Source organism: Procambarus clarkii, chromosome 26 (assembly GCF_040958095.1).
Source record: "Procambarus clarkii isolate CNS0578487 chromosome 26, FALCON_Pclarkii_2.0, whole genome shotgun sequence".
NCBI classification, from domain to species: Eukaryota; Metazoa; Arthropoda; class Malacostraca; order Decapoda; family Cambaridae; genus Procambarus; species Procambarus clarkii.
This window is the reverse complement of record NC_091175.1, coordinates 5,545,285-5,569,972: the sequence shown is the minus strand read 5'-3', so window position 1 is coordinate 5,569,972 and position 24,688 is coordinate 5,545,285. Positions and strand designations below refer to the sequence as shown.

At 46.9% G+C, this 24,688-nt stretch overlaps 1 protein-coding gene across 1 annotated transcript in view; it reads left to right on the top strand.

Moving 5' to 3' along the window:
* Positions 1 to 24,688, top strand: part of LOC123756695 (uncharacterized) — a 54,200-nt gene that overhangs the window by 12,349 nt on the left and 17,163 nt on the right. The window contains exons 2-9 of the mRNA XM_045739938.2: positions 13,041 to 13,206; positions 14,403 to 14,601; positions 15,770 to 15,983; positions 17,784 to 17,913; positions 18,635 to 18,807; positions 19,194 to 19,347; positions 23,063 to 23,230; positions 23,657 to 24,490. Coding sequence (XP_045595894.2) covers positions 13,041 to 13,206; positions 14,403 to 14,601; positions 15,770 to 15,983; positions 17,784 to 17,913; positions 18,635 to 18,807; positions 19,194 to 19,347; positions 23,063 to 23,230; positions 23,657 to 24,490 — 2,038 coding nt within the window. The remainder of the gene's footprint in view (positions 1 to 13,040; positions 13,207 to 14,402; positions 14,602 to 15,769; positions 15,984 to 17,783; positions 17,914 to 18,634; positions 18,808 to 19,193; positions 19,348 to 23,062; positions 23,231 to 23,656; positions 24,491 to 24,688) is intronic.

Below are 24,688 nucleotides of genomic sequence, written 5' to 3'. Positions count from 1 at the left end.
CATACCCATCCTGTGACTGGTAGCGGACCCCATACCCATCCTGTGAGTGGTAGTAGAAAATGACTACAGGGGCACAAATGGGCTCAGGAACAGCTCTGGGGCTCGAACCCCTGAACTCAGTATATATACTGAAGTTCTCAGTACCAGTACTCCAGACGCTCAGTTTACTAGGGAGTAAAAAGCTGAATTACTGACAAGATTCGAGAAACAATTAAATCGGCGGATTTAACCCAACTCCTCAAGAGAGTCAGCAAGGCAATGTGTGACAATTATCGAATAGTCGGACTGGAGAGACAAGTTAATGACGCCTCTGAGAGAGTGATTAGGACTTAACTCTCCATTGTCTCGGGGAACCATTCACTAAACAAGGAAGCTCATCACCTGTTTAAAGCAGGAAGATTCTGCCTTGAGCAATTATTAAACCACTACAGTCGAGCCGGAGAAGGATTAGAAGAACGCCGGAACACATATGTGATACACAGAGAATGTTGTTGTTGTTGTTGTTGTTTTACATTTAGCTACTCAGAACGACATGTCCATGTAGTACGGGCTATAGTGAGCCCCTGCTACATCGTAACTCAGAGAAACTTCTCTGTAAGGCCTTTTATAAATGTGACCATGGAGCTCACGGCTCATAAGTGGCCCATATGTGGCTCATATGTGGACCATATGTGGACCATATGTGGCCCATATGTGGCCCATATGTGACCCATATAATGTTGGCCACAGACACAGCAGGTAGTGTGCACTTAATCACTGCAGCTTATCAGTGGTGAGTTGTGGTAATATACAATTTTCACTGTATCCTTTGCTGTTTATGCCTACAAGATCAAGCTGTTATAGCTCTCTGACCTCGCCTTTCTAATAGTTGTCACTAACCCCCCCTCCCCCCGACCTATTTTTCTTCTATCATATCTCCTGCACATTTCTCTCTCCCCTTCGCACCCCCATGAGTGCGAAGTCCGTAGGTCAGGTAGGTCAGGCAGCAGGTCAGTGGCAGCTGCCCAACTCCCAGGTGCCTATTATGTGTATCTCTGAGTGTGAAGAGCACTGTGTTGTTCTGATGACCTTGGCTGGTACTGGCTGAGTCTGGCACAGGAGTGTGGGGCTCGAACAAGCACTGATGGAGAGGATATTTAATGATCCCTCAACTTCTCCTTCAATGACAGCCAGGCGCTCGAACTGTCACAAGCCCCGAGGAAACTACACCTTATTATCTTGATGCTCTTTAACCGTCTGTTATGAGAAAGACAGATAAATACTAGAGCAACATGGTCTTCACTGAGGGGTAATAAAGCAGGTTATAAGGGGCAAGGATCTGCGGTCCATTGACCTCCAGAAAAGGTCATATTTATATCCGGGTAAAATAATGTTTTTGGAAAAGCAACCTTCGTAAAACTTTTAATTCCCGGGAAAAATATTATCATAAAATCCTTCGTAACTCTTGTGACACCAACTGAAACACACCTTCCTGGTGCCGCTCACGGTGACTGGCCAGGTCTGCACGGTCGAGCTCCAGCTCCTGTACCTACGTACTCACTTATCTGTATTCCCCTCTGTGTTCTTGTTATTGTTCTGCTTCAGCTTATGGGCCCCGCCTGTCGACCTTCAATCAACTATTTTTGTTATTTTTAATCAATTGGTTTCTATCATATTTACTTCAATGTCTGTTTATGTCGTCTGCCTCCCCTGTGGCTCTCTTGGAGACATGTGAGGCGTCTGTTGTGAGTTTTCCCTCGTATCCCTGCCACTTCCCGTGGCGTAGTGGTAAGACACTTACCCCGTGCTTCGCCAGCGATTTGGCTTGGGTTCGCATCCTGATCGGGGAGGTTTGACTAGGCGCCAATTCTTAACTGTAGCCTCTGTTCCCCCAGCAGTGAATGGGTACCTGGTTGTTAAACGATTTGGGGGGTCGTTCTCCAGCAAAAACTGCAGGTCGAGGACCTGCCCGGACTGCAATGCGTGCTGGTGGCTTCACAAGACTGTAGGAACTCTTGTGTGGATAAATACAATACAAATCTATCACCTTACAATTGCTGGGGCTGAACTTAGTCCCTTCCATTACCTTCCTGTCACCGACCAGTATTAACAAGGAGTCTGCGAGACAAACTCTGTGAGGGTCTTGTTACAAGGCTCTTTATTACAACCTTAGTTAGGTTCATTTTGACATTATATTAGTCTCGTGTTCTTGAAGTAACTGCATTGTTTGAAGTAACTGCATTGCATGAAGTAAGTACATTGTTTGAAGTAAATACATTGCAGTATTATGTCTTGGGTATTAAGATACTGCATTCCAGTATTTTGTATAATGTCTTGGTAGTAGACATTATACATTAAAAGGCAGTGCTTGTGTGCTTGTATCTGCTGTCTCCAGGAAAGCAGTGCTTGTGTCTGCTGTCTCCAGGGAGGCAGTGCTTGTATCTGCTGTCTCCAGGAAGGCAGTGCTTGTATCTGCTGTCTCCAGGAAGGCAGTGCTTGTGTCTGCTGTCTCCAGGAAGGCAGTGCTTGTGTCTGCTGTCTCCAGGAAGGCAGTGCTTGTATCTGCTGTCTCCAGGAAGGCAGTGCTTGTATCTGCTGTCTCCAGGAAGGCAGTGCTTGTGTCTGCTGTCTCCAGGAAGGCAGTGCTTGTGTCTGCTGTCTCCAGGAAGGCAGTGCTTGTGTCTGCTGTCTCCAGGAAGGCAGTGCTTGTGTCTGCTGTCTCCAGGAAGGCAGTGCTTGTGTGTTTGTGTCTGCTGTCTCCAGGAAGGCAGTGCTTATGTGTTTGTGTCTGCTGTCTCCAGGAAGGCAATGCTTGTATCTGCTGTCTCCAGGATGGCAATGCTTATGTGCTTCCTTCCTCTGCTGCACCCTCGTTAGACCTAAAACTCGGCGCATTAAAAAATTTGTTTCATATAAACGTTCATAAAATAGAATGTAAAGCGGCGCCTCTCCGGCAGCTTAGCAAGCTTAGTGTTGCAGAGGCTGATGCGTGTCCTACAAGACTGTGCACGCTTGCAAGCACACGTGCACCCGTGCTCAGAGATAACCAGACGGGGGATGCCACCGCTGCAACACCTTGCATGATAGCGCCAGTAATTTTGGTAACATCTATGGCCAGGAGCAATATTTGCAACACAGTATGGTCTATGTGGTCACTTGGACCGTGGCGTCGCGGACCCCCCCCCCCCCACGTCCCCAACGTCCCGTCCCCCCGCGTCCCCAACGCCCCCCCCCCCCCCCCCGCGGCAAGAACTGTCACGCTCTCATAATATTTCTCAATACTTGCTAATATCATACTCTTAACATCTAATTATTCTCGTATTTTTTTCATCATTTACTCCGGGAAAGAGTAATGATGATAACGTCAATATTATTGTCCTTCACTTCTTATTCAACTTTACACCGGCCGTTGTTGTGTTCTTGTCGACCTACTGAAGAGAGCAGAAGCTGTTGGGCTCCAGCCGGAGAGGGGGGGGGGAACCTCTGGACGGTTGCCATAGAAACCTAAGAGAGGAAAGGTTACGGGAGGAGTAAGAGGGCGGCAGAGGGGGGTGGGCGGGGTGGTGATACTCCCCCCCCCCCACCCCCCACCTCACCCAAAAGAGGCGGGGGAGGGGGGAAGGCAAGATAATTTGTGTGAGAGAAAAACGAGACAACGAATTAGGAAAGTGTTAATTGCACTCGAGACCATCCACGTGTACCTGAAGCTGAACTCGAGAGTGTTCTACTCCCACAGCCAAGCTAGGGGAAGGTGGTGGTGGTGGGGGGGGGGTGCCAGGCTTCTCTGGTGATTGATTGGTCGGTGAGGCTGTTGGTGGTGGCGGCGCGCACGCTCCCACAACCATCACAACAAGGCTGCGATTTTCTGAACTTGGTGTCAGTAACTTAGACTCAAACTTGTCAAGTTCCATCTTGTAAGCTTCAACTTTCAGCGATACTTTGTATACGGTGGATGCTCTCAGTACTATGCTGTCTGTGCTCTCAGTACTATGCTGTCTGTGCTCTCAGCACTATGCTGTCTGTGCTCTCAGTACTATGCCGTCTATGTGTGCTCTCCCCGGAGTGGCTTAACACTTTCTCCACCTCTCCACACTCCTCCATTAGGGTGACAGGTTGTCCGCTGGTCTAATTTGACCTTTCTAATATTTTCCTTGAGTATATTATAAGATGTTTCTCGTGCCTTCATTCCAAGGACTACAGTTTGTTATTTTATATATACATGCTAGAGCATGCTACACAAATACAATAAAAACAAATACAAAAAAGGAATCCAACAACAAAAGTATAAAATAACAGAACCAAAAGAACAAGGTAATAAAGTAATAAGCCCCAAACCAGACCAAACCCACACAGATACATGAAAACACAGAAATACAGAAGTACATCGCAACAATTTCACACAAAGAGACAATACTCAAGTCATTCCAAACCGAAAACAAATCCAACTACATGACAGAAATATATAATCACAATAGAACAAAGGCCTGAAGGGCCCACAACATATACAGTAAATGATACACACCAATACGCCAAAGGCAAGTTACATAATGGAGAAGGTCATGCTTACACATATTTATGCTGATAATCCTGCTCCGGAAATCGCAAGCAGTACGCCTCCCCAAATGAGCCGCTCGTCGTTGGGAATTTGACCGCCAGGCGGCGCCTCCGGGCGTGACATAAAATCAAGAACGCCAGAGATGAAAGCCCGCACGCTGGACGAGTCCCTGGACACCGGCCGCACGTGAGCCCCTATATAACGTCAGTCTTATATACTCGCATTTAATGCGAGTATATAAGACAAGCTGTTCAATGTTAGCATTAAGTAAAACTCTGGTTAGTGTTTTCAGGTTACAGTTGTGTGTGCGTAAACTAAAGTCTTTGAAAATGTAATAAGTTATTACGAAACGCGTTCAAGCGTCGCGTCAGACTAGAAATAAAAACGTATTTTGGAGAATTGATTTTTCAATTACCATCGACAGTAAAAAGAAACATAAGAAATATTGAGAAAATTCGTGTTAGAATTATTAATCTTACTTTTTCGGTCATATTTAACAACATATGTTTACAAGAAAGACTGCTACCAAAATATACTAATATATATATATATATATATATATATATATATATATATATATATATATATATATATATATATATATATATATATATATATATATATTTATATATATATTTATATATATATTTATATATATATTTATATATATATTTATATATATATATATATATATATATATATATATATATATATATATTTATATATATATTTATATATATATTTATATATATATATTTATATATATATATATATATATATATATATATATTTATATATATATTTATATATATATTTATATATATATTTATATATATATTTATATATATATATATATATATATATATATATATATATATATATATTTATATATATATTTATATATATATTTATATATATATATTTATATATATATATATATATATATATATATATATATATATTTATATATATATTTATATAAATATATATATATATATATATATATATATATATATATATATATATATATATATATATATATATATATATATATATATATATATATATATATATATACGAAGTTGTAATGGAAAGGTCGTGGATGAAGATTGAAGATTAACTTTCACCAAGATGAAAGATGACTATTTACTAATAACGTGTTACCTATATCGGGGCGTTAGCAAAACTAACGAATATACACAAGAGCAGTCCACGTGAAGATAACGAGGCTGACGTTAGTGAGGCTATGGGAGAGGGGGGAGGGGGCAGACTGGGACGTCAGTGATTAATAATACATTATCTGACACTAATGTTTATAGTTTGTTTACAAAGTGGGAGTGTCGGAGATTTATTGTGTTCCTTGGTTGTGTTGTGGTGAGTGATGGCGCCAGAGTCTCTTACACACTCACCTATTGTTGGTTCTTGTGTGGTGGAGTTTGGAGTCCCTGACATGTGTGTGTGTGTGTGTGTGTGTGTGTGTGTGTGTGTGTGTGTGTGTGTGTGTGTGTGTGTGTGTGTGTGTGTGTGTGTGTGTGTGTGTGTGTGTGTGTGTGTGTGACACAGACACCGCCGATAGAGTCGACATGTAAGCACCTTTGTGCCAGTAGACCCTGGCACCTGTGTCGTTTGGGTGTATCACCACCCTACACCTTGTCACACTCAGCTGTGAGTGTACACCAGAGTGTGTAGAGGTGCTCGTGTTGTTGACAGTCCTGCTGAGGAGATTATTGTGACGGATGTTTTGACAGCCACTAAATATGATTTATTGCAAACGTTGGCTATGTTGTTTTGCACTCTTTCCTGCGTTGTTTTGCACTCTCTCCTGAAGTGTTTTGCACTCTCTCCTGCAGTGTTTTGCACTCTCTCCTGAAGTGTTTTGCACTCTCTCCTGCAGTGTTTTGCAGGCACCAAGTGTCTCTGAGGCAATGGGGACAAAATTGTAGTGATCAAGGTCTCCGTATTTACGTGACTTGGCTGCTTCAAGTGATTGGCAGCTCCTCCTGCCTGTGCAGCACTGAAGTGACCATAGGTGTTGGCTAAAGTTGAAACGCAAGTGTAGTCCCACACCAACTGTCTACCATTCTTCCAGGGGTTCACCGTGATCCCGTCTGGGCGCCCGACAGGCTCATCAGAGTTGCGGGGCATTAGGTAACTGGGCTCTCTCTCTCTGCTGGACAACCGGCCGTGATAAGGCTTCGCTTGATAATGTCGTTAAAACTCGCCGTGTCTTGCATGTCATACTCCTGTCCTTTGGCAGAGAAGGCCATGCCGTCCGTACCTGTCGGCCTCTGCCTCGCCGCAAATACACCTGTATCCGGTATGGATTGGGGCAGTGAGGCGGAGAGCCACAGCAATTCGGAGTGCCTGCGGTATGAGACGAGTGCCAGTTGCTGACATTCGAGTTGCTAATAGGAAGTCACCTGCATGGGGAGCTGCTACAGCTCTAAGTCGGGCAGTATCATGTGGTGTTGTCGCAGCTTCTAGTAATGCCGCAGCTTCTAGTAATGCCGCAGCTTCTTGGTCGGCAATGGGGCGATCCCAGCTGGATTGCTTATGGGCTTCAGAAAGCATTGGTTGGGGTGTTGGTCCTGCGAAAGAGACCCATTTGGTGGTGTAGTCTGTAAAGCTGGGATCATGTATCCCTGCCTGTTGAACTAGGTGCTCAGTTCTTTACTGAGAGTGAGTGAAGGAGGGAGAGTGTGAGGGCAGTGAAGAAGGTGGGAGAGAGTGAGGGCAGTGAACCTCTTACAGGTAAAGTTGAATTGCCACAACCAGGCATGCTTGCCGCGGCATCTGCCTGTGCACAATGACCCTGGTGGGGTGTGGGGCAATAATAGGCAAGCGGGTAGGTGGAACCTTCTTCAACTCTCCTAATAAGCGCATCCTGCTGGTGACTAATTTGACTCTGGCATGGACTTAGTGCGTGCGTCAGAGAGCCTGCCAGCGGTCACCTTTAGTGCCGGGGAACATAGAGCGGAGGGTGGCGTGGCAGGCGTGGGAGGCCGGTTGCTTAGCGACGCCAGGGCCTGCTGGCTGAGTGAAGCAGTCCGGCTCTCACCTCCGTTGACACGACACCCAGCTGCTCCTCTCCCTCCCTCCCCCCACCTCTAGTCCACCCCACACACACACCCCCTTGTCCTCAGGCCCCCTCCTCCCGCGGTACAGTGACCGAGGTACAGTGACCGTGAACGGTGCCACCGGCTGTGACTGTGAGTGGTGCGCCCGCAACGCGTCGTCTGCCGTGCACGACGCGAGTGCGTTAGTGAAGTAAACGAGGGATTGAGTGCAACAGCGCGGACTCGGATAACCCAGCCACTATAGTGATGAGGTTGAGTGCAAGATCGTGTACTCGGTGATGAGTTTGAGTGCAAGCTCGTGTACTCTGTGATGAGGTTGAGTGCAAGCTCGTGTACTCGGTGATGAGGAGGCTCGACCGCCAGGAGGGCCACCTCATTGCTGGCGATCAATACTGTTTTCGCACAAAAGTATGAGTGTGGGCGCAGAGTGCAGCCTACTGTGCTAGGCGGTGTCTCGCTCACCTGGCTGGGAGCGTCTGACCTCGGCTAGGTGCTGGGGGCTCAACACGTGGTTGTAGAGGGAGCTCAACAAGTGGTTGTAGAGGGAGCTCAACAAGCGGTTATTATTATTATTATTATTATTATTATTATTATTATTATTATTATTATTATTATTATTATTATTATTTTCTACCACAGACGTGGCCAGACATTTACAATGCTAACCAGAATATATATACATTTTCTTCTGTCCTCCATGGACAGAGTGAGAGATGTGTTAAACATATAGTTCAGGGAGTTGTTGAACAATCAACCACAGAAGGTGATTGTAGTGTTTTTAAAATGCTAATCTAACCTACAGACATAAATACATAGATGCACAGAGTTATGTCTACCCAACTTAAAGTGGTCGATGTGTTCTTTACATAGTGTCATTAATTTGCATTAATGCATATCAACAGTGTCATGCCTTAAGATGTGAACATGTGATGGTATCCATAGGAATTTATTTTCAAATCTGTTTTCTTTAGCAGCTAAAACATTCATTCGAATATCACTGACTATTTCCTGGGTGTCACTACTATGAGCGTTCAATGCCAGGAGTGCACTCTGCGAGTCACAGTATATAAGTCCACTGCCTTTGTCTTTTAAAACTTCAGTGGCAAGGTATATGCCTGCAAGTTCGGTTTGAGTTGTACTTGTCCAGTCATTGACGCGCTTCATTGCTGTATGTACGAGAGAAGATTGTTCAAATATATTACATGCACATCCGGTACATCGTCCACCTTCTTCTACAGAGCTGTCAGTATAGCACTGATACACATCCATACTCTGAGTACTCTTAGTGATGCTGCACAGTGTTAACTGTTCAACAGGTGGTGGGACCGGGTTCAACAGGTGGTGGGGCCGGGCTCAATGAGTGACAAGTAGAAGCGCTCAACAAGTAGAGGCGCTCAACAAATAGAGGCGCTCAACAAGTAGAGGCGCTCAACGAGTAGAGGCGCTCAACAAGTATAAGCGCTCAACAACAGATGAGCGCCACAAAAGAGGGGATATAAATAAGGTATCATGAATACAAAATAAAACACGAAACAATGGATATATAAATTGGATAAGTTTAGATTCGACCTTGCCTGAAACGTTCTGCGTACTAGTGGCTTTAGGTATTGTATGTACTACCTCTATCTTTAAATTAATCAGAATGTTTGTAACTCTGCATCTATGTATGTACTTTTCCTAAATAAAATATTATTATTATTATTATTATTATTATTATTATTATTATTATTATTTCGGAAAGACCTAAAGACCTGGGTAAATATTGACTGGGAAATAGGGTGGTTGATTTGTGGAACAGATTCCTGGGTAACATAGTGTACGTGGGATAACCTGATTGTTTCAAGCGTAGGCTAGACACCTATATGGTTGAGTTTAGGCCGATATAAACAGTAGAAGCCAAGTGTTTTCATAATTCTTATGTTTTTAAAATGAGATGAATATATATTACTAATATTAATGAGTACTAATATTAAAGAGTGATATAATTAAAGGACCGATAGCTGGATAGGCGGTGGCTAGGAGCTACAGCACGACCCCTCAGCCTCAAACATTTGACTACCGGCTGACAAGACAACAGATACACACCCGGGGACAGGTGTTGAGAGACACTCACACTTGGAGAGATGGTAGACACATTAACACACACGGAGTGAGACACCGCCAGACCAGAGAGCAAATGAGACACCGCCAGACAACACACGCACACTGAAGGTCCTTCAAGAAGAGTAGTAGTACTAGGACCCAAACCAGCCAACTGGCACGTCCACCCGTCCGTCCGACCCCCCGCCCATTGCTAATAATCATTGCTAAACAGGGCGACCTTCACACTTGGCAAGCGAATTATGCAATTGAAAAACGACTTGTGTAGTTATGTCCGCCCCCCCCCCCTTTCCCCCGGTGACTACCAGCAATAGATTTATATTTAGTTTTAAATCTCTGAAGCCAGACACAACAGGCACGAGAGTCACAAGAGCCTGGGGGGAGAGGGGGGCGCGTCTCGGGTGCTCCTGGTGTCCCAACTTCCTTAAGTTGGTATTGATTCGTAGCCGCGGGTCGCGGGCAAGGCGAGCACTTGCTATCAATTCATTATTCATGCTCATTAACTACCGTGCTCATTAACTCTGTAATTTTGGGATACCTTCACATATTTGCGCCCCCGTCACTCCTTCCTCCAGCCGCACAGGCGCCGGTCAGTAACTCAGGTTATACCCGCTCAGGTACCCGCTCAGATACCCGCTCAGGTACCCGCTCAGGTACCCACTCAGGTACCCGCTCAGGTACTCGTTCAGGTACCCGCTCGACCTCCCGTGAGTGTGAGGAGAGCGCCGTCACACTAAACACACACACAGCTTCACACTCAATGCCATCGTCGTACCAATCTTTGTAAATATTACATCTAGTATGATGCCCCCGTGTTCATCTTCACTATTAACTCCGTATGGTCTCCAGCGACCATGACTGCTCCCCCCCCCCCTTCTCTCCCCCCTCCACCCCCCACCCCCCCCCCGCCGTGTATGTCAATTGTTCCCTTAACAACAACCTCAAAGACAGACACTAAGAGCCCTCATAGCTTCACTAAACACTGCAACAGTCTTGTGCCATCACCATCCCCAGCCTCCTTAATCTTCTCATCTCAGCATTTCAGTTCTCACACCCCCTCCCTCCCCCTCCCCATCCAACCTCTCCACCACGAAGACAACACTTACCCACTCATATGCACTCAAACTCACTCATATTGTGTTAGTGTGTGTCTGGGTTACGCTTGAACCAATCCAACGATCCGGCGTCTATTACCCGGCACTCTGTTCCATAAATCAACAACAATATTCCCAAACCAGTATTTACCCAGGTCTCTCCAGACTCTAAACCTATCCGGTGCGCAGCTTGTGTTTCGTGCTCTGCTTTGTGTTGATATGTATATATATTTACTATATAATAATAATATTTTTGGAGAGTAAATATATCAACACAAAATAGAACACGCAGGAAAGCGTGAGAGAAAGAATATGATCAATATTCCTTTTGTGTAGAACACTTTGATTCGTGTACAGTATATTCTTTATAACGTCGCCTCGTACTGTGTGTGTGTAAATTAATTATTCTTTAGTCTTTCTCCAGCCAGCCACTTGGTCCCCATTCCTGTCCCTCCGTCATATCCCAAATCCTTATCCTGATCCCTTCCCTGTGCTTTACTGTCGTAATGGCTGGGCGCTTTCCCCTGATCGTTCCATTCCCTTCTTCGTGCGGGAGATTTCGTTATCACAGTCGTTATCTTTGGCGTCCATCTCTGTACACGTTCAAATGCATCTCTCTCCATTATATAGCGCGGCCACCAAACCTGAACTGCATAATCTAAAACTGTGGTGCAAGAAGCACAAAGTTTGTGAGTGAGGGAAAAATAGCTCTTCAGACATAATGAAAGGAAAACGTCCAAGAAAATTAATAGTACCGATAACAAGTCCGCAACAAACGTCCTGGGAAACATAAGTGTGCAACAAACGTCCTGGGAAACATAAGTGTGCAACAAACGTCCTGGGAAACATAAGTGTGCAACAAACGTCCTGGGAAACATAAGTGTGCAACAAACGTCCTGGGAAACATAAGTGTGCAACAAACGTCCTGGGAAACATAAGTGTGCAACAAACGTCCTGGGAAACACAATAAGTGTGCAACAAACGTCTTGGAAAACATAAGTGTGCCACAAACATTCTGGAAAACAGTAAGTGTGTCATAAACGTACTGGGAAATGAAGGAGAAAATATCAACACGGTGAAAGAATAAAGGTTATCCTGCAGCAGCAACAACAGCAGCAGCAGCAGCAGCAATAGCAGCAGCAGCAACAGCAGCAGCAACAATAGCAGCAGCAGCAACAGCAGCAGAAACAATAGCAACAGCAGCAACAGCCAGAGGGAGCAGGGTGTGAGGATGGGGCAGGTTCAGAAGCCCCTCTCCACCGCCCAAAAGACTCAAGCATCAGGGTAAGGTCCCTCGCCAAGGCACTAATTCCTTCATCCCACAATTCTATAAACTAAGTATTCTTAATGTTCGTTCATAAATGTATATTTTTTCAGCCATGAATACATACTTTTTTATCAAAATATTTCAAATGTATTACTTTACGTTCATACATGCATGTTTTATTCAGTAAATAATTTACAAATCTAAAAAAAATTAATTTATGAAAATTATCAATAAATGCCTTTTCTCGACCAAAATTGGATTGGAACATTAATTCCAATATTTTCAGTCCATTCAAACATGTTTCTCAAATCTTTCTGACCTTTCAAATGCGTTAAATTGTGTATAAATAAATGTACCAAGTGTTCTTTCTTAAGATTTAAGTTTGTGTTCATTTAGCGCTGTGAATTTATTGTCTCCAGCCAAAGACGACTCGAGATTTTTAATAAAACTTACAATCATTAATGTTTAATAGCCGGCTATGAAATAATTAATTGCAATGTGATTTTGCATTTTATTGACATCCGGCCGACTGTGAAGCCTCGGGAGGGGGGTGGGGGTGGGAGGGGGCTTGGCCTCAGTAGGTCCGGCACTAGCCATTTTTGAGGTTCTAATTGATCAGCTTGACCTTATTAGAGGAACTAAGAGGGCAAAGGAAAGTTAATTACCAGGAGAAAGCACCAAACCATTGACTAAAAGGACATAATGGCGCACTGGAAATGTGGAATGTTACCATTTCGTCACAATATTTGTACACACTGACGGCCATTTTCACCACACAAACATATATTTTGATTGTGCCTCTACCCCCTGACGCACGTTGTAATATAATTGTACTAGATATGTATGCAGTCCGTTTGCCTTAAATGACTGACATAAGGTGAAACTAACGCCCGTTTATAAACGGGAATTTCCAAGTAATTTGGAGTGAAAATCCAGATAAACTTAGGTTGTGTTGTTGTGGTCCCCAGCAAGCGCAACCTGCCCTTCCGCCATCCGGACTTCTCTGATGACCAGATCCGCCAGCTGACTGACATCGCCAGGTCCTACAGATCCACCAGCTCCGTGGCGTCCAAACGCTCCAGCTCCCGGCCCCACTCGGGATGCTCCTCTCCCATCCTCTCTCCCACCATCCAGGTAAGTGTTAGTCAGGACTCTCCCTAAGTTGAGTTTAGTGAGTACGGCCACTCCTCCCGAGCCACCCAGATGGATGACACCTCACGGGTGTCATGTCTTCGTCCTGTTGACTCAGGTTACCAGGTGAGTCAGCCACCACGACCTTCAACCATCACTAGAGACTTTGGACTTGTCTTGGGTGAAAAATGCATCTGACTCGCTAAATTGATGCCAAAGTAACTACCTATTCTCCTTCTTGCTGTGTGAGGTTAGCTTTCGTTCCTCTTGTATGTTAATGGGAGTCTTCCTCTTGTATGTTAGCGGGAGTCTTCCTCTTGTATATAAGTGGGAGTCTTCCTCTTGTATGTTAGCAGGAGTCTTCCTCTTGTATGTTAGCGGGAGTCTTCCTCTTGAATGTTAGCGGGAGTCTTCCTCTTGTATGTTAGTGACGGCCAGGCTCTTGTATGTTTGCGAGAGACTCGATTATTCTGTTTAATCTTGTTATTTTCGTTATCGCCTGTATTACTCTGGTGTCAGTGTAAGGTTTCACTTTGCCTGTATAACTCTGCGGATCCGCCGTGCCATATTTCACTACGGTACATGATCATAGTTGGACATTGTCCGTGTGTGTTTTGATTTGATGATGGATAGTACTAGAGCACAGTAGAGTGACTAGAGACGAGGACTGACGTAAAGGTCTAGGTAATTCAGTTGTTTTTGTCACAAGGTCTATCTTCCCGGCTGGAGTAAAAGGCTGTCTCAAAGTAACATAGGTGAGGATAGGGTCATATGTGAGCACGAGGTGTGTAACACAGGTGTGGAGAGTCATATGTGAGCACGGATGTGTAACACAGGTGTGGAGAGTCATATGTGAGCACGGGGTGTGTAACACAGGTGTGGAGAGAGACATATGACCACGGGGAAGACGCCCCGTACTCCGTCTTCCGCCCAAGATGGGAGGAAGAGTGACGTGTTTCTTGCGCCACTCCAAACGCTATTTGCAGTAATATTTAAAACAGTAACTCCGCTATGTTTGATGTCTTGCATATTTTCTCTTTTATTAGAATTCTGATTCCACGAGATGCTGTGATTTTTGGGAAAGATGATTGTGTTTAGTCCTGCAAGCCTTACCCATAATTAATATTAACTAGAATTAATATACATAATATTTATATATATTAATATTTATTACGCTATGTTTGTTGGGGGGAGCACAGAGGCTGCGAGCGGACGGGTTCCCGGCGCTGGCCCGGTGCGGGTCGGACCCGCTGCTGCACGCGGCGCCGCCCCAGCACGCCATGAACACGGGTTCCCTGCCCGCGGACATGATGCCCACCACCACCTCGCCCTCGCCCACCCCCACCACCCACCACAGACACCGCAGGGAACACAGACATCCCGACGCCGCTGCCAAAGGTTAGTCAACATAGAAGTGGTTAACGTACTTTTTTTTGTATCTTTTAAGTTACTTATCCATTTAGTTTTGCAAACAGGTGAAATAAGTGCAGACGATGAGTCACAATAACGTGGCTGAAGTATGTTGACCAATCCACACACTAGAATATGAAGGGGCGACGACGTTTCGGTCTGTCCTGGACCATTCACAAGTCGATTGTGAATGGTCCAGGACGGACCGAAACGTCGTCGTACCTTCATTTTCTAGTGTGTGGATTGGTCAACAGGTGAAATAAGTTCATCATTGATGCAGACTCCCTCAGACGGGTAGATAAGACGTGGAAATGTGTGTGCCTACACGACCGGCGGTGAGGAAGATATCATAACCCCTCCCTCCCACCCATTCTCCAAGATAAATATAATATCAGAAAATTGGCACAAGGTGGCCAACCCAGATGTTTCATTAACATCCCAGATGTTAATGGGGGACAGCAGATAGACACACAGGACGCGGGGAGGGGCTCTGCTGCCCTCACATCTCTGCTGTGTTACGTGAGGGGGGGGGGGCGGGAAGAGGGGAGGTGCACTACAAGGTAAACAAAACAAAAAGAGATGATTTGCGGTTAAGGGATTATAACTTGCCGTCATAAAAATAGTACACACACAGACTGAGAAGCATGTGTGCGAAATGTTCACTGCTGCAAACCAAAACAAAAAAATAATAGTTCACATTTTAAACTGTTGAAAATCATCTATCTGAGGTGTTTGACTGTCATTACCCAGCATGCACTATCACCCCCCCCCCCCAGTTAGTCTTCAGCTTAAAGCAGACACGCTTAAGCTTTCACTAACTTTGAGGCGCATGATTCACTGTGAGGATAATGTGTTCCTTTCGTGCCCCTGAAGCTCTAGGTGTAGAGGGCACAGTGGGTACTAGTGACTGTAACCAGCATTACGCTGGTGCCAGTGACTGTAACCAGCATTACGCTGGTGCTAGTGACTGTAACCAGCATTACCCTGGTGCTAGTGACTGTAACCAGCATTACGCTGGTGCTAGTGACTGTAAACAGCATTACCCTGGTGCTAGTGACTGTAACTAGTACAACCGAAGCTCTTCTATAAGCAGCCAGTGTTCTCCTGACTGTCTGAGGTACGCAAAAGGAGGCTTCATGCTTTTTTTTATTGGCAGATCCTGGCGGCGGCGGAGCTCCATGTCAGGTGGCGGGCGGCGGCGGGGCTCCATGCCAGGTGGCGGGTGGCGGCGGCGGGGGCAAGACGAGCGACAGGGAGCTGCTGGCACTCCTGATGAACCGCCTGGTGGCCATGGAGACGCAGCTCTCCCACGCCCGCCAGGCGCTCAAGCAGAGGGACTTCCACATTGCTGTTCTTGAGGAGAAACTCAGGTGAGCTATGATGAAGCTGTGGTGTGTGTTGTTGTTGGTGGAGGTGGTGGTGCAGGTGTGTGTTGTTTGGTGGTGCAGGTGTGTCTTGTTGTTGGTGGTGGTGCAGGTGTGTGTTGTTTGGTGGTGCAGGTGTGTTGTTTGGTGATGCAGGTGTGCCTTGTTGGTGGTGGTGGTGCAGGTGTGTCTTGTTGGTGGTGCATGTGTGTGTTGTTTGGTAGTGCAGGTGTGTCTTGTTGGTGGTGCATGTGTGTGTTGTTTGGTAGTGCAGGTGTGTCTTGGTGGTGGTGGGGCAGGTGTGTGTTGTTGGTGGTGGTGGTGCAGGTGTGTTGTTTGGTGCTGCAGGTGTGTGTTGTTGGTGGTGGTGGTGCAGGTGTGTTGTTTGGTGCTGCAGGTATGTTGTTTGGTGGTGCAGGTGTGTTGTTGGTGCTGCAGGTGTGTTGTTTGGTGGTGCAGGTGTGCCTTGTTGGTGTTGGTGGTGCAGGTGTGTCTTGTTGGTGGTGGTGGTGCATGTGTGTGTTGTTTGGTGGTGCAGGTGTGCCTTGTTGGTGTTGGTGGTGCAGGTGTGTCTTGTTGGTGGTGGTGGTGCATGTGTGTCTTGTTGGTGGTGGTGCAGATGTGTTGTTGGTGCTGCAGGTGTGTTGTTTGGTGTTGCAGGTGTGTTGTTGGTGCTGCAGGTGTGTTGTTGGTGCTGCAGGTGTGTTGTTTAGTATTTCAGGTGTGTTATTGGTGCTGCAGGTGTGTTGTTTAGTGTTTCAGGTGTGTTATTGGTGCTGCAGGTGTGTTGTTGGTGCTGCAGGTGTGTTGTTGGTGCTGCAGGTGTGTTGTTGGTGCTGCAGGTGTGTTGTTGGTGCTGCAGATGTGTTGTTGGTGCTGCAGGTGTGTTGGTGGTGCTGCAGGTGTGTTGGTGGTGCTGCAGGTGTGTTGTTGGTGCTGCAGGTGTGTTGTTGGTGCCTGTAGTTGTTTCATATTGATGCTGCAGGTTTGTCTTGGTGGTACTGCAGGTGTGTGTTGTTTGGTTTGGACCCCCGAGTGATGACGCTGCTGGCTGGGACCCAGGATGAACAACCCAGCGGGGTTTTCTTCCTATTGGGGAGTGTTGTACATGCTGCTATGGCGGTATGTCCACTCACAGGATGAGTGGCGCTGCCCAATGCTGTCACTATGGCGGTGTGTCCACTCACAGGATGAGTGGCGCTGCCCAATGCTGTCACTATGGCGGTGTGTCCACTCACAGGATGAGTGGCGCTGCCCAATACTGTCACTATGGCGGTGTGTCCACTCACAGGATGAGTGGCGCTGCCCAATACTGTCACTATGGCGGTGTGTCCACTCACAGGATGAGTGGCGCTGCCCAATACTGTCACTATGGCGGTGTGTCCACTCACAGGATGAGTGGCGCTGCTCAATTAACTCGCCCCTCGGGGCAAAATTAAAAAAGGAATTACAGAGAACAAGAGAGCAGGTATAAGAGATGCAGGCAGGAGGGATCCATCAATTAGTGTGACCGGAGCCGCCGGCCACGGCAGCGGTCCAGGCAGTTGAAGCTGAGGCCCTTAAAGTCTTCCTTCCGGTGAGGCGGGAGAGGGAGGGAGGAGGCAGTCCCAGTCCACACCTTAACACCATCAACACCCAACCCCTTCGGCTCCACCACCTCCCCGTCTCCTTCACCACCTCCCCCTCTCCTTCACCACCTCCTCCCTCTCCTTCACCACCTCCTTCTCTCTCTTCTCTTGCACAGAGTGACCCCAGCCTGACCCCCTAATGTAAGCATAGTGACCCCAGTGTGACATCATGTTGCAGGTTGTACATGAAGGCAGAGGAGGACGCAGTGGGCAGCAAGATGGGCTTCCTGGAGACGCTGAAGGACACCCGCATGACCACGCTGGAGGAGAAGTGCCTCAAGCTGGAGAGGCAGGTCATGGAGATGGAGGTGAGGGAGGCAGGTCATGGAGGTGAGAGAGGCAGGTTATGGAGGTGAGGGAGGCAGGTCATGGAGAGGGAGGTGAGGAAGGCAGGTCATGGAGGTGAGAGAGGCAGGTTATGGAGGGGAGAGAGGCAGGTCATGGAGGTGAGCGTACCCTCCCAGCCGTGTAGGTTGGGCATCATCGTACCCTCCCAGCCGTGTAGGTTGGGCATCATCGTACCCTCCCAGCCGTGTAGGTTGGGCATCATCGTACCCTCCCAGCCGTGTAGGTTGGGCATTATCGTACCCTCCCAGCCGTGTAGGTTGGGCATTATCGTACCCTCCCAGCCGTGTAGGTTGGGCATCAGCGTACCCTCCCTCTTTGAGAACTTCATTTGGTACTTTTCATCTCCCAGATTCAACCATCTCAGACTAAACATCTCATATTATGGCAAGTGTCTCGATCAGATTATCTTCCTTCATTACCACCATGATGTCTAGTGACTGCTGCCTGTGTCTCCTCTTGCTATACACAAAAGTCATTTCTTCCCGGCACCAGGAAGTAATTTGAGTTATCACAACCTGTGTTCCTGTGATGGTGCATCAGCCATGTGTGTGTTCCTGTGAAGATATATATTTGACCGATATGTGCGCGTCTGTGATAATATGTCTGCCAATATGTGATAATGCCACTGGTGCACCAGTGAGTTGAGCTGCCAACTAACGCCACGCTCTTTCCCCTTACCAGCGCTTCCTGGGAGAGTACGGAATGGTGTGGTGTGAAGCCGAGGAGACCTACCTCCTGGACAACCCCGTCAACGCCTCCTGCAGCTACTCGTCGTCCGAGGCCACCTCGCCCACCCAGACGCCGTCCCACACCCCTAGAAATCACCCGCGCGTCAAGATCAAACGCCACAGGAGGTAAGGTCATCTCCCGGCCTGGAAACCCAGAGCGGTGCACCAGTGAGCACTCTCTGGTAGGATAAAGAACAGTCATGTTCACTAGAATACCCAGTGCACTAAGACCCCTAGTCACCCTAGATGGTGAACAGGACACCCAGTGCACCAGAGCACTGTACTTTAGTTGAGGCTTACACGAGAGAAGGAAAGCTTCTTGACTATTTCCACTGAAGTCATGTTTTATGACATAATTGTCACAACGAGACACAGTCTAGGGTTTGGTGGTGAAGGAAGCGGCGACCTGACCACCGCCAGAGTCCTGCCCTCACATCACAGCGGGTGCTTTACTCTCTGTAATATGTCGGGGATAGTGGTAGGGAGGTTCACCATGGTTCTCCCTCCTACAGGAACCACAAGAACCGGGAGGTGCGGCGCGTGGTGGCGGAGTCCACCTCCCGGAGCATCTCGTCTGAGGCTGAACCGTTCAGCTTGGACTACGAGAAGCTGCTGGCAGCCATCACTGAGCTCAATATTATGGCCCAGGGCGACGCTGCTGCAGAGGTGACGTCTCCCTCCCGCCTGGCTTCACCTGGCCCTCTCACCTGGCATAACCTGGCCCTCTCACCTGGCATAAGTTGGCCCTCTCACCTGGCCCTCCAACCTGGCATCCACCTAACCGTCACCTGGCATCCACCTAACCCTCACCTGGCATCCACCTAACCCTCACCTGGCATCCACCTAGCCCTCACCTGGCATCCACCTAGCCCTCACCTGACATCCTCTAGCCCTCACTTGGCATCCACCTAGCCCTCACCTGGCATCCACCTAACCCTCACCTGGCATCCACCTAGCCCTCACCTGGCATCCACCTAGCCCTCACCTGGCATCCACCTAGCCCTCACCTGGCATCCACCTAGCCCTCACCTGACATCCACCTAGCCCTCACCTGGCATCCACCTAGCCTTCACATGGCATCCACCTAACCTTCACCTGGCATGCGTCTAGCCCTCACCTGGCTCTCTTAACCCTTCACTGCCCCTCACCTTGTATTTTTCCGACCCCTTCCTCCTCGTCTTCTCAGCTGGTTCTTATCAGCCTATATTCTTGCCTTTTCACCGCCTGGTCTGATAATGTTTTGAATAACAATGGTCAAGGTGGGTGTTGTCAGCCCACAAAAGCAATCTACGACTCTAATGGCATTTTTTTCTCATATTTTTGTCCATTTAATTATAAATTTGATTTATTGTGATTGTTACTAAGTGTTTCACCTATTTAGATATTCTCTATGTATTTCCTTTGAAAACAACAGCGTTGAATGTAATGAAACGCAAATTTCTCGACGAGCCCCGCTGGCCCCCCTTGACACCCTCCCTTCTTTGGATGCTGAGGGGTGGTGCAGGCCGGCTGAGTGGAGGTGCGGGCCGGCTGAGCGGTGGTACGGGCCGGCTGATGGGAGGTGCGGGCTGGCTGACCCGTCCAGCCTCCCTGCTCTCCAAAGGGGAAGGGGAAAGGCGGGGCAAACTAACTCGGTGTAGTTTCACAACATTTTGGTGGATTGTTTTTATTGTTGCGGGGGAGTTCTTTTAGCATTTATTTTATTATTATTTTTATGTTTGTTGAGGCTGCGGTCTTGTTTTAACTATGCAGTGGTCTGTTTTGTTTCGTATAACTATCTGGGTGCTTCCCTGTATGGTTGTGGGGGGGGGGGGGATCTTGTCTCACGGCGGTCCACAACGTCGCCGCCCCCTACGGATTTTCACTTCCCTATGAGTTGGGTGCCACTGCCCACCCATGGAGCCTTCAGTCGTTCCATGGGTTGAGTCACTGCACGTGACACGGGCTTGCACCCATGGGGAGTGAGGAAGCAAGACCTTCCCTCAGACGTCTCTGAGACCAACACAGTAACGTCTCAGCCGTTGCTTGCTCGGCGATAAACTGTAACCAGATGAATCTCACCTCTCACCTAGATCGTCCACACGACTGAGTACCATGTGGTAAAAATAATGATAAGTTTACTAGCAGCCTGATCCTACCTCTGATAATAATAATAATAATAATGATCACATAGCATAAATGATATTCTAGCTCGCCTAAATCAAGGGGTAATGGGAGGGAATTTATCTACCTTAATTCTCTCTGCCACAAATTCGACATGTCCTCTAGCGATGATAGTTGAGGTCCTCTGTCCCCATGGTCGGTCCTCCGTTGATCAAGGTCCGGCACACACCACTCGTAGCTGTTTGTCCTCGCCGCGCTCATTCCCGAAAGGCAGGCCCTCCTCCTTGGCACTGAAGGCAGGGGCCTGTGCACGTCGTTTTCCTTCTCGAACACTAGAACTGTAGACAACCTTACAGTCTGGTTCAGTGTCACCCTTCTCATCCTTCCAGTGGACTTGACCAGTCGCAGCAGCTCGCTTGACGTGTCAACGCGACCCGCAAGGCGCCACATACGACCCTCCCAGCGCCGACATTCACCTCCGTCGTAGACTAACCGTAGACTAACAGCAAAAGAGCTCTTGGCGCTCTCACACCAACTAAGCCCTGCTTCCACATATTCTCCAGGAGTCAACTATTCTTCCTCGACGTCTGTAGTACTAATGCAGCTGCTTAGGTCCACTGGCTGAGGCTTCCTGGCCTCCAAATTGAGAGCTCACTTTGTGCACCTCCATACTCAATGACAAGCGGTGACACTCTGAGCGCCCCAGGGCTCTGGACCGCCCTCCGCCCTGTGACGTCACACACCCTCCCTCCCCCCTCCCCCTGGGGCGCCGCGCCACTAGTCATTTCAGTCACGTAACCTTACCTTGCCAATCACCAGCAGTCTGGTGATTGGCCAGGTAAGGTTACGTGACTGAATGGCAAGATGGCATCGCCTCGACGCCATCTTGCAAATACAAAAGGGCGTAAGCCACCTGTAGAGCCAAAACTAAAACAGTAAATTCATCGCCCACACGATAACTCTGTTTGCCTTTATATATACCAAAATGCTCCCTGAGCATCAGAGAACGTGCAGGTTGCAGAGATATGACTCTTTACGCCGGATTAGGAAAGATGTAGGACGGAGCACCATCATACCTGGTTGTGGCAATTATGATTATCTTTAAATGTTAAGTGTTCATAGGCCATCGCTTCTCGCGCCTCTTTTAAGGGGCCAGTTTCTGGCTCGTGGTTCCCAGTAGGACAACAGAACTCTGTGACAGACGGCACCTAGTATTCTGGCACTGAATCATTGGTAACAGCTTCATGGTGCCTCAAGGCGCTTCCCCTGGAAATTAGGACTAAATATAGACAAATAATTTCAGGTGGGCTCTGTAACAAATTGTCATGGATTTGAGCCAAAATGTCTGCCAAGGGCTCCTCTATCAAAATTTTAAGTCTCCTACTAGGCCAACGTTAAAATTTCTTGCAGTTTTCATTATTTTTCCCAAATGTTTTATCTCAGCTGTCAATATTTGGCTGCCTACAAGCACGCCTCATGATTAAGGCTTTGTTTGCTTCACCGATCTCTACGCAAATTACATCATTTTCATTCATCATACGTATTGCATCAATTTAAGAATAGTCAAACAAAGCTTTCTCTCCTGTTAACTCTTTCAGTGTTGACAATCTATATCTTCTCACCTGATAGTCATCCAAACATTTCCCAGGTAGCAAAGGGAAGCACAGACTTACCAGGTAGATACATTTGAAGCAAAGTTTGCAAAGTTTACTAAGTTTGAAAAAGTGCAAAGGCATGCTACAAAATACCTTCCGGAACTGAAAAATAAAAGCTAAGAAGATAGGCTAGAGGCATTAAGTATGCCAATTATAAGATGGAAGAAAAAAAAGAGGCAATATGATCACTAAAAACAAAATAGTTACAAGAATCAACAAAATTGACAAAGATGAATTCTTAAAACAGGCAACGTCAAAAACAAGAGTTCTTAGTTTCAAGCTAAGAAAACAGAGGTACCAAAAATATTTGAAAGTTTTCTTTTACAGAGTGGTAGATGGATAGAACACGTTAAATGAGAAGGTGGTAGAGGCTAAAACCGTTGGTAGTTTCAAGGCGCTATATGACAAAGAGTACTGGGAAGACGGGACGCCCTGAGCGAAGCTCTCTTCCTGTAACTACACTTAGGTAATTACACACACACACACACACACTCAAGATGATCATTAACATATAAATAATTTGTTTATTATTCAGGTACACATTTTAGAAGTAAATCATTTTAGTCTTAAATGTTTCATTTAATTAGACTAAGCAATATTAATTATCAAAGTCTTATGGCCAGGCTGGAGAAAGTCTTCAGCTAACATTGTACAAGAACGGCATTGTGGCTGATGATGGAGGCTTTCGCAGCTTTGAGGCGGTCAAGACTCGCCAGTTCTTGCAAGACATTCTCGATGGCTTCTTTCCCAGTGAACTCCAGGACGTCTACCCTCAAGGTATCCCCATTAAGGTAAGTCTCATGCCACATAACGTTGCCTGGCGCTCCCAACGCACTAGCAAGTCCAGTACTATGACCAATGGACCACGACTTACTTGGGAAGTGATGCTGTTAGTCTTCATAGTTAAAAAAAATAATACTGTATATGATAAAGCGTGAAATACCATGTTTGTTGTTACTGTAATTTTCAAAGTAAGATGTCACAATAAATATGCTAAGTATGATATGATTGCAACTGTATAAATTTCTGCAAATTCAATCTGCTAATACTGGTCTCAGTAATCTACATAAAATGTTTCTATCTTACATGCCTAAATTATACTATAAAATTCAAAGCTCAAAATTAGTTGTGTCTACACAAAAAAAAATTTTTACATGTAAATTTATTTGTAAATATATTCTTTGCCAAATCATCTCACTTCAAGTCTTCTTTTCTAGGTTCGTGACAAGCGACAAGTAATATTTCTGCCCAACTCTTCTCGACGCAAGGGAGCGATTCGTCCCCCAGTGCCTCCCAAGCCAAGAATCCCCACCATTGACTCAATACCAACGGCATCCTCTCTGACCTCTGTTACTTCTATGTTGTTCAGCAGCGTGTCGGAGGCGGAAGCACGACCAGTGGATCAACCTATCTCAGCAGAGACTAGCGACAGTGCACCTCCTACCGCGCCTGTGCCGGAGACTGTGGGAGATACTTCGCGCCTCTGCCCGGAGATGGACTATCGCAGCGAGTCAAGCGATGTTAGCAGTCGTCGCAACTCCCTACAACGGGGTAGTGACAAGTCTGAGGGTGAGGGCATCGGGAGAGGAGAGGGCGGGCGCAGGGAGAGTGAACTATGGCGACTTGCAGAAGTTCCTCCTGTGCCTGCTGTAACTGCCGTGAGGCGCGACAGTCGCAGAGAAAGTGAGTCTCGCCGTGGCTCTGACCACCGGACGCACCAGTGTCGTCGGGGTTCAGAGTGCCGCCGTAGCAGCGAATTAGTCAGAACGACGCTTGACCTCGACCTCGGCCGTCGAGCTACCTCCAAACACCCTCTTGAATGGAACCGCATCAACCGAACCGCTTTTCTCCTCAACGATGACACTTTTGACTCCAATGGCAATCATATGCGGCGCGGCAGTGTAGGCGTGATGGGTACTGACCCGTATGACATGGACAGCCTCAGGAAGAGACGTACATCGGTGGAAGACTTCCTGGCCAAGGTTCCCACCTGTGTCGTTAAGAATGGCAAGCTCGTCAACTTGAGGGAAGAAGTGGCCGACATGCTCATGGTGAGTGACCAAATTATCAACTTCAATATATAATAAAACATCCATTGACGAACATATGAGATTTATCCAAAAAGTGCCACTGTCCACCAACAACCTCTTCAGGGGTGCAAACACTGTCTAGAAGTGTATCTAAGCTCCGTCAGTATAGGATTTATCGTCGTGCGACTTTCCCATTAATGCGACATTAATCTTATAATC